Here is a 10,221-nt window from a genome sequence, read left to right as displayed (position 1 = left end):
CAAAACCATTGAACCTTTCTCAGTTTCCAGAAAGAGGAAACTAGTTTGTTCATTTTCTGATTCACCTTTTCTCTGCTTGTCAAAGGAAACAAAACCCAGAACTTTTTTTTTTTCATGTGTAGAATCCCTGAGGGTATGGTACCAAGCTTGGTTGGTACTGAAATTCAGAACAGGACAATTGCCTGCTTTACAAGACTTCAGGCAAAAACTGTTGGTTTCAACAAACATACTTTGGTGGGTTTTTTTCTACTTCAGTCTGCTGTTGAGATAGGAAAATGTAGGTAGCCCAACCCCCTCTTCTACACTTCCCTGATGTGATTGGTAAGCTCTCAGAGATGCCAATGATATTTGAAATGGTTTGAGCACCATTTCATCTGAAATGATGTAGCAGTCCCCTCTTGTTTCTCACCTTTGTCATGTGCCTCGTGAAGTATCTAATGGGTAAACAGCAACTCAAGGAGCCTTTAGCAGCCACTGAGCTGTTCAATCAGTTTAGCTCTGGAAATAATGAGCCAGAGTCTGATCAGATGTACAAAGAGCTTGTGAGCAGAATTACATGACTGTGAACTTGGTATGAGAGGAGACCAAGCAAAACAAAACAGATGACAAAGGCACGATTTGCTTGCTATTAACAATGCCTCTGTAACATCACAGGCTATCTCTAAGCTATATTTTCCACTGCATTGCTGGCTTGCAAAACTTTTAATGGAACAAGTTTTTCTGGCAGAAGAACCCTGATTTTTATCTTTAATGAGCAGCCTCTCTATCATCTTAGCTTCAGGAAACAGCTTCCTGGTTGTAAACTGCTTGAGAGTGCTGACAGCAAGTCAGCTTCAAAAGCAGCCAGAAGAAACTTTCTCGCTAACTTTGGGAAGGAATTAAAAAATGCTTAAAGGTGCAGATGAGGTTGTTACAGAGAAGGAGGACTCTGCTTCCCGGCATGGAGAAATTATGAGTTGGGATATCAATGACATCAAGCTTCCCCAGGTATGTGTCTGTGTCTTAGAAATTTATCCAGTTCTGACCAGTTATCTCCAATTCTCCACTGATTTTAAATGCTTTCTCAGTCATCTATGCCTCATTGACTCTATTCTCTTTGGCACCTCCAGGTATGGGACAGTGTTCTATTGAAAAGCTAGAAAATATTGAGCAAATACTGAATTTTCCATGTATTTTTCCTTAAATGTATTATTTAAAGAGCTGCTGGTACATGAAAAATAGCAAAGCTGCAGATGTGTTACCTTTCTAGTCCACTGGCTGATGAGGTGCAGAAAAAGCAGGGAAAAAAATTTATCTCCTGCTGTGGGTGCTCAATTAGAGATGTCCAAGACTTTCTTTTGAAGATCAGGCTCCAGTCAAGCAGTCTGGCTTTCCACATGGAGGCAACACATCTTTCATGAGCACCAAGGAAGAGTTTGCTTCATATTTGATGAGGGGCAGAATAGTGATCTTTCCCTCCCTCAGTCCTTTCCTAGTCCTCTTATCAAAAAATTTCAACCATGCTCTCCACTGAAAGTCCACAGCACCCTGCATGCCACAGTCATCTCTGGCCCTCACCTCAGCGTATTTGCGCCAGATTCCTCCTTCAGCGATCAGCTCTGCCTTTCACCTCACAATACTGTCTTCTTACCTGATCCCAGTCTCTTCCCTGCTATTCCACTGCTGTTTGCCCAAAGCCTCCATGTCCCAGGCCTCCTTCTTCCCTGCCCTCAACCCCAAGGTCACCTTCACCTGCGTTTCAGCTTGGAGGCTTCCTCCACACCCTTCCCTATGCTATCCAATAGCTCCTGGGGGAGCACAGGAGTTTTTCTCTTCTCAGCTGGTGTTCTTGCTGCCGTAATAGCTCTCGGTGGCTGGGAACAGCAATTTCAAGGAAATTCCTACTAAGTTTTTGTACCCCTACAAGACCTTTTCCCTCAAAACCATCAGCAGGTACGTTAGGTGCTTTACAGCTTGCTGCATTTTACTATGTTGACTGTACCCACTGAGGTGATGTGTGTTCGGTCCTTTGCTTTTTTTTTTTTCCACTGAGTTTTATTTTTATTGTTCCTTACAGTGTTTTCATTGGGTTGGTTTTTTTTTTGTGTGGGGTGGTTTGTTTTTTTTTGTGTGTTTTTTTTTTTTTTTTGCTTAGACTATAGCAGTGAAAATAAAGCCTGACTAGAATGTCAGGTTTCTTTGTTTTGGACTTCAGAAAAATCACATGGAAGTCTTTCATGGCAATTAAGACTAATGAACCAAAGTCCAGAACTAAAGACCTACAAAAGTGGGCATAGTGTCAGTCTGATTCAGTATTTGCCCTTTTACCAGAGAGTTGAGCCAAATCAAGACAAATGATTCAGTGCAATGCTGCTGTGAACAGCCTGAAAGGCAAAGCAGTATCTCTGACATGAAAGCTAACAGAATTTAGGCAGACAATGACTGCTGCCTACAGGAAAAGTGTCTGCTGTTTTACATCAGGCACCCTATCTCCCTCTCCTGGGAAGGTCCTGCACTGAGCTGGACATGTGGGTGAGTGAGAACAGCCTCCTGGCCAGGCTTTCCTGATGCTTTGGGGCTCAAACAGCCATGGGGAGCTGTGGTTTTTCTGCCTTCTCTCCACTGCTCCCTCCTGCCAACCACCATCACCTGCTGGGGTGCTGGAATTACCCAGGCTAGAGGACACCCAGCAGAGGACCAGGTCTGCTGGGCTCTTGCACAAGCTCTTCTCTTATCCAGACTAAAATGTGTCTTGCTTTGGTCTCTCCACAGGACATAAGACAGATAGACTGGTTTCAAGAATGGCCAGATTCTTATGTAAAACATATCTACAGCTCAGAGGATAAAAATGCTCAGAGGCACCACAGCAGCTGGGCAATGAGAAACACCAATAACCACAACTCTCGCATCTTAAAAAAGTCCTGCCTTGGGGTGGTGGTCTGTGGCAACAACTGCTCGACCTTGGATGGGAGGAAGATCTACTTAAGACCAGCCATATGCGATAAAGCTAGGCAAAAACAACAGCGTGAGTATTAGCATGGCTGTTCATTGTGTGACCGTTCATAAGTGAACACAACATAAAAGAAATCAAAGTAGAGAATATCCTTTGGATTATCCAGCCTTCCCACTGCCATTTCTTATATTCCAGTGCAACTCTTGAATTTAGAACAATGCACTTTAAATTTCTTACTGTTGGGGGAGGAGTTGTTTGCTTGTTTGTTTGGTTAGGTTTTTTTCTTTTTTAATCTATATTTCTGATGGTTAGAGATTGATACCCAGGCTTCTCAGGTCCATGAGTGATGCTACTGAGAAAGCTGTGCAGTGCAGGCAGCTTCCTGCTGTCCTGTTCCTGCTGACCTGACTGTTGGCTTCATTATTGCATCAACCAAAGAGTAACTCAGGAAGCAAGTCTTTCAGGAAAGAAGTTGCTCATAACCTATTATGACTGGAAAACAGGCCTCATAGTCACGTCACTGGAGCAAGACAAAGTAAATAGTGAACATGAGCTGCACAGACATTTTTAACACGACAATTCCAAACAATTGTTGATTGCTCAGTAGAGCTAGCACATACTGATTTTTGGATCTGTTTAACATTTTGACTAAAGAAAGGTATTACTCAAGCACTGAGATCAGAATGATGTCCTCTAGAAAAATCACACAAGAACGACATTCCAGACACTGCCAAGTTAAAAATACCTAAAACTGATATTAAATGATAATAAATTACAAAATTATAATAGAACTATAATAGAAACAAATTTTGCCCATTATATTTAATAATGGAACACAATAAAGGCAATCATTAGTTTGCTTATATTGATTTTTGATTACTTTTGAAAATTTTTTGCATAGTCTTTCTCAGTGTAGTTTCTAAGCCCCAAACCAGAAGTGGCAATCCACCAGCAATGAACCACTGTATCACATGGGATTCATCTGATTGGTGTTGTATAGAAAGTATTTCCCATCATCTTTGCTCCAGGGAAGTGCTGTCCAAACTGCAATGGACCCCTGCGGCTCCTTTCCTGCCGAGGCCATGGTGGTTACCCAGTTACCAACTTCTGGAGGCATGAAGGCCAATTCATATTTTTTCAGGTTGGTATAAAATTACCTTACATTATGCAAGTTAATTTTAAAGACTGTTTTTAAAGACTGATAAAGGGCATTTTTGTTCTGACAAATAAGGACCATTGAATATGACAAAGTCAAATGACTACAAAGAAAAAAATGTTCACAATGGGTGGGCAAAGTCCTAAGCAACCTAATCTAGCCTAATGAAGTTAGTCCTGCCTGAGGAGGAGGTTGAGCTAGACTTCCAGAGGTCCCTTCCAACCTAAATTAGCCTATGCTACTATGATTCTACAGCATATTTTTCATTTAAGCTCTTGAAAAAAACCCTGCTGATTTTGAAGCACCTTGCCTCAGGTACACAGGAACCAATGAATCCTCAAAAAGTCAGACCTGACATATTGTCTCAACCTCTTCTCCAAGGCACCACGCATAAGCATGAAGCTATCTTAGAGCAGGAAATGGCTGTACCCAAGGGACTGTCTATGGAAAATTCGATGTGTGCATTATATGTAACTTATGTTTGGAAACCAGTGTATGCAAGTGTTTAAATAATGGATACTATTTCTGGAAGCTGTAGTCCTAGTTTACTACCATAATCACTGAACTGTCCTGTTTTCCAGTCTTTCATTTATGTGGAGGTTAAATAAAATTAATTCTCTGTGGAAACTAATGGAAATAATGTTCTGATAAACATGTCTCCCATGTCAGTGGGAGAAGAATGGGAATGTCTGCAGGGACACTGTAGCCAGGCTGCAGAAGACCTTGTGGCTTTGGCTGGGGCTCTAGTGTGAGGAGTCTCTTCTGCATGTAAATGTGGTGCACTGGTTTTATGATTTCAGAGAATTTGTACACCATCACATGTCATCTGAGATATGTTTGTTACTTGAGCTCATATTAAATGTCTTATTAAGTATAAACCATTAAATCAGGCCATATGTGTGGTTTTGGCCTGTGCTACAAATTCTGCTCCCTTAAGATTAATAACACGGTTGTTTCTAACTTTAATATGTCAAAATTCCTTTCAAAAGTCCAAAGGAGCTCATGACCATCCACGTCCAGAAACAAAACTAGAAGCAGAAGCAAGAAGATCAATCCAAAAAGCACAGACAGCTTTTTCTCCATCTTCTCCAAGATTAAAAAGAATCCGTGAGATTGAGGTAACACTTATTATCAATAAATGAAATTATGGGGTCAGTGATCCATGGGTCAAGGCACAGTGAAGTCTAGCTGGGCTTCTGGTCTAGGTGGGAGCAGGCTTTACATCTCCACATTCTGTCTCCCTGTGATCAGGCCAAGAAGGAGCAGGGCTGTCCTAAGAATCCTGCTCTGCTCAGCACTGTCACCCACTGCCAGCACCCCCCATCTGGAGCCTCTTTGGGCCTGGTGGCAGCAGGGGATTACATCTATACTGGTAAACAAAACAGGGCTGGAGGGCAGGCTCAGTTGCATCACTATTCACAAGGTCCCTACCATGGATTTGGCCAGCGCTAACTTGTGCTTACAGACAAAATGCCCTGGCAAGGGTCAAGAGGTCAGCATGTGCCAGGGACCATTCCCTGGCAGGATTTTGGACAAGGCTGCATCAGGTTTGGGTCCCTTCACTGTACACAGCTGGCTTTGAACCTACCTGTGCCCCTATGTGCCATCATGCTACAGCCACAGACAATAATAATCTCAAGCTGAAGCTGTGAAAAATAGCCCTTGGTGGGCTGCAACACAACCCTTGCATCATTTCACTTCAGGTCCAGAGGTCAGGATGTAGTATGGACACTGTCAGGCCATGCCTTTTGGTCCCTGTTACCAACAACTGTCTTGGGCCTAATTTTATTTAGCAGCATGGACATAGCTTTAGAGCCCCAGCTCTTTCCTTTTTTAAATGCAAGACTTGTTTTAGAAAAATTTCCCACAAGTTCTTTGTTGGTGCTGCTCCAGAAATTAAATTGTTTACAAAGAAATCTGGGAATAAAGTAATTAGATATTTAGTTTAATTAATATCAACATCGAAGGAGAATATTAGAAGGTTTTAATTTGATTTAACTTATAGTATTGATTGTAACACTCTGTGAGAAAATTTTAACAAATGAACACTTGAAAACTGGGAAATAATTTTGGCAATAACTGAACTCAGGAGGAAGATTCGTCAATGTGTGTACACATACACACAAACACACTGTATATTATTTTAATGTAGAATACAATATATAACATTATCTATATGATATCCCTATTCTATATTGCATATGGTAACTTGATGAAACAAACTTGTCATTAACAAGGCAAATCCAGAAATCCTCACTCCTTCTTCCTCCAGTCCCCCAACCCTTGCTTAAGAAAACCCAGTTACTTCAGTAGCAGGCCTGGATCATTTTATTCAGAGACTTAATGCCCATCAGGGAAAGAGAAGCTCTCCTGCAGGGCAGCTGCTCCTGAGCAAGATTCAGCCACCTGCAGACCCTCAAGGGCTGTGAGGACACCCTCACGTGCAGGAGGCACTGCCCCACCCTTGGAGAGACAGCAGGAGGTCATGTTTTCTCCATATCAACATGTGTCTTGAGGTCTTCCACTGACATGGAGGAGGTGCCACAGAAAAATGAAGGCACCCTCCACATCTGCTCATCTTTCCTGGGTTTTGTCAGGGTTGATAAGGTGCATCACCTCTGCCTGGTGTACCCTGCTTGCTCCCCGGTCTCTAGAAGGGTGTTGAAGATAGAACAGTGCTTTGGAGGACTTACAGAAGCACTGACATTCAAACATCATCTCTGCTGGGTGTGGAAACACTTGTGAAAGCTTCTGAAGAGATCCTGTGGACTGCCACATGCCTGATGGATGGAACTGGGTAGAACAGTGAGGCTGTCTCCAGTGATCTTCCTTGCAAAGGCTGTGTTAAATGCAACTGTACACCACCGGTCTTCACATGCAGTTTGTTTTCTGCTAAAGGTGGTGCATCCTCCCCAGCCTGGTGTTTGGGATAGTAACCAGTGCCCCTTCACCTACGGACAAAAAGGATAGTTGGGCTGGGTGGGGACAAACTTCTTAAATGGACAGCATGGGGAAGCAGAGGGATCCAGAAGCTCAAGAAGTAGATGAGAAGAGTGAACAGAGGAAGTTAAACCCATTTGGATGGAATATGAATTTAAGCGCTGCTATTTCTGCTGGAAATACTCGGGAGGACACTAAAAGCCAGAGCTCAGGAGTGACTATCATGGAGACCCACTGACTTGGGATGGGACAGTCAGAGAGTACAGGATGGACCGGTGGTGGCCTCTTGATACAAGCACCTGGGAACACAAGCATAAGAAAAATCAGCTGAGCTGCTGTGTAAATATTTAACAAATACAGAAACAATTATTTTCATATCAGTGATTTAATTCTGTCCCCATGAACACTAAAATAGTCCTCACCTAGCAAATGTTACTGAGCCAAGTGGCTTTTTGTCTTTTATACTCGAGCCTACCTGGTCTTTCTGCATCTTTCTGGTGTTTTCACTGCAAATTGTGTGGGAGTAGGAACAGACCAAAGATGTCATAAATATCTAATTGTAGAGCCTGCTCTTCAGTCAATCTGAATCTGTGCAGTTGGAGTCATACCATTTACCCTCATCTGGCTTTAAAGTTCATGGCTCTCCAGCAGGTTTTTCTTTGGAATAACCCATCATATTTGTGTTCTGACAAGACCAGCTGCGATACAGCTAACTCAGGAGTCTGATTTGACACACAGAACCTGTGTCACCAAATGTGCAAAACTCTTCTGAAAAGAGTCAGTTTTAATGTGCTCACAAGAGACCAGGGAGGAGAACTTCAGAAAAACATGAGACCAAAATAGAGCAAGTGATACACAGAATGTTTTCTCTACAGTGTCAGTAGGTCTTTACCTGAAGGTGGGCTGAGTCCTACATCAAGTTGTTGGAATTTCTTCTCATGGTGAGTGGAGAACATCTGAGAGCAGCTTTTCTGCTCTGACAGTCAGCAAAAACACTATAATTAAATGGATGCAAAACCAGAATTACAAAGAAGAAAGACCTGTAAGTACTCATCAGAAATGATAGCCCAGAATGAGTGTTCTGAAAGGAATTAAAATTTGCAAAATTATAATCCAATAATTAGAGCAATTAAGGAAGTTGTGAAATATCCAGAACAAAAGACACTTAGAATAATAATTCTTGTGTGCTGCTCCCTCCCTGAATGAAATTTCTGTTTGTGGGTTAAAAAAATGTAAAGATAGGAAAATTTATCAGTTAGAAGTAGAGTCTTGAAAAGCTGAAGCATAATATTACTGTAGTGAAAAGATATCTTCAAAACAATCAGTTTAAAAATATCAGCTTTCCCAAACTCCATAAAAAAAATAATCTGTGGTGTTAAATGTATTAACATAATTTCATTTTCAGGTGCTTCTTCAGTATACGGTGGCCGCAGACCCCAAGGGCTGTGCGTGTGAGGTCTAAATACTTTCAGTGTAAAACAGGCTTTGGGCAAAAACTGGTGAAACAAACCCAGACCAATGATCGGGGAGCCTTGTTTGATTTGTCCCTAAAGCCCACTGGCACTTCTCTACAAGGAGGCTCTGCTACAGTGTCTGCTTCATTACCTGTATTAATTGAATGCATTTGTGAGGATCTCATAGAGGTCAGTTTTTATTTCATGCTGCTAGACTACACCTTGTTTTTCACTAAACCACGCATTGCTTTCCAAAGTCTCTGACAGGTGCAGTGCCGAGGACGGAGGCTTTGTCTTTGCTTTTTTCCAAGCCGGATGCTTACATGCTACCTGCTAATTTTGGGGGACATTTAAGCAAAAGTTCCTGGGAGCTGATGCTGGGCAGCTGCTCTGGGCAGCCACCATACCCAAGGGCAGCTGGAGAGGATGGGGACTCTGGAGAGGCGCCGACCTGGAGCAGGAACCCGTCCCTCGGGAGGACGCCCAGCGCCGAGAGGCCTTGCAGTGGCCCTGCCGGCCCTGCGGGTCGTTCCCCCCAGCACTGTGCCCACCCCGGATCCCAGCACATCCTGCCCGTGAAAAAGGGTGGCCATGACACCTTCAGGCCTAACGCTGGCCCTTTGGGGGATGAATCCTGTGAGGAGAAATCCCCCCTGGCTTACGGTGGCAGCTGCCTCCCTCTGCTGCCGGACCCGGCTCCTCAGGGAGGCCCCTGCCCCACAGCGAGTGGGGCACACCACCACCGCCAGCTCTCGGCCCCTCCGACGGGATGTGAAGGAGACATGGGTGAGGGAGGGCACCATGTGGGTCTCAACTATTGCAATGACGACGTGTTTTTTAACCTGTACCCATTACGGTGACCGGGTTTAAATGTCCTCTCTCCCCCCTCCTCTGGCAATGGGCCCAAATGTTGAAATGTAGATCTGAAAATACTAACACACCAGTTCCCTCTTTAGCTCTTCTTGCAGGCCCCAGGAGGGGCTTTCATACCTCTTCAGGCACGGTCAAAGACTTGTCTTTGTTCTTTTTAACTGTTAATATTTTCCCCTACTATTTCATTGCTCTAATAAAATGTGTCAGCTCTTCTTACAGACTAGTTCCCTGCCATTCTGGTTTGGTAGCATTTCAATCCACCTTGATACTCAGTTTGTTCAAGCCTGTGGGACTGTGGAAGGTGCAGATGGATGACCTCAAGGACCACAACCATTGTGTGCAACACTCTGCACTCTTCCAGCTTCTTCAGACAGGGATCTAAGTCCCTCCGCTGCACCAGCCCTGCAAATGTGCTGTTTAGAATCATCACAGAATGGTCCAAACCCCTTTGCTATGAGCAGGAACATCCTTCACTAGATCATGTTGCTCAAAGCCCCGTCCAATCTAATCTTGAACATTTCCAGGGAGGGGGCATCCACAGCTTCTCTGGGCAACTTATTCCAGTGTCTCACCAACCCTGTAAAAAAATGTCCTCCTTAAGTCCAATTTAAACCTACTCTCAGCTTAAAACCATTGCCCCTTGTCCTATCACTACAGGCCTTGGTAAAAAGTCTTTCTCTGTCTTTCTTGTAAGTTCCTCTCATATATTGAAAGGCTTTATAAGGTCTCCCCTGAACCTGCTCTTCTCCAGGCTGAACAACCCCAATTGTCTCAGTCTTTCTTCATAGGAGAGTTGTTCCAACCCCCTGATCATCTTCATGGCCTCCTCTGCACCTGCTTGAGCAGGTCCATGTCCTTCTTATACT

General features: G+C 43.5%; 1 protein-coding gene across 1 annotated transcript; it reads left to right on the top strand.

Annotated features, from left to right (window-relative positions):
* The first annotated feature begins 875 nt into the window (after positions 1–875).
* Positions 876–9,506, top strand: GCM1 (glial cells missing transcription factor 1). The gene is made up of 6 exons (XM_074922408.1): positions 876–987; positions 2,752–3,004; positions 3,961–4,073; positions 5,078–5,206; positions 8,740–8,925; positions 8,977–9,506. The coding sequence occupies exons 1-6, from the start codon at positions 886–888 to the stop codon at positions 9,340–9,342; spliced, it is 1,149 nt and encodes a 382-aa protein (XP_074778509.1). The 5' UTR covers positions 876–885; the 3' UTR covers positions 9,343–9,506.
* Positions 9,507–10,221: the final 715 nt, after the last annotated feature.

This window comes from Athene noctua, chromosome 1 (assembly GCF_965140245.1).
Source record: "Athene noctua chromosome 1, bAthNoc1.hap1.1, whole genome shotgun sequence".
Taxonomy (NCBI): Eukaryota; Metazoa; Chordata; class Aves; order Strigiformes; family Strigidae; genus Athene; species Athene noctua.
This window is presented reverse-complemented; position numbering and strand designations above follow the sequence as displayed.

Excerpts from the sequence above, each read along its gene's own strand:
- GCM1 (XM_074922408.1), top strand. The coding sequence starts at position 886 with ATGCTTAAAGGTGCAGATGAGGTTGTTACAGAGAAGGAGGACTCTGCT. Across the intron at positions 3,005-3,960 it reads AGCTAGGCAAAAACAACAGC|GGAAGTGCTGTCCAAACTGC; the intron begins GTGAGTATTAGC and ends TCTTTGCTCCAG. Across the intron at positions 4,074-5,077 it reads GCCAATTCATATTTTTTCAG|TCCAAAGGAGCTCATGACCA; the intron begins GTTGGTATAAAA and ends TCCTTTCAAAAG.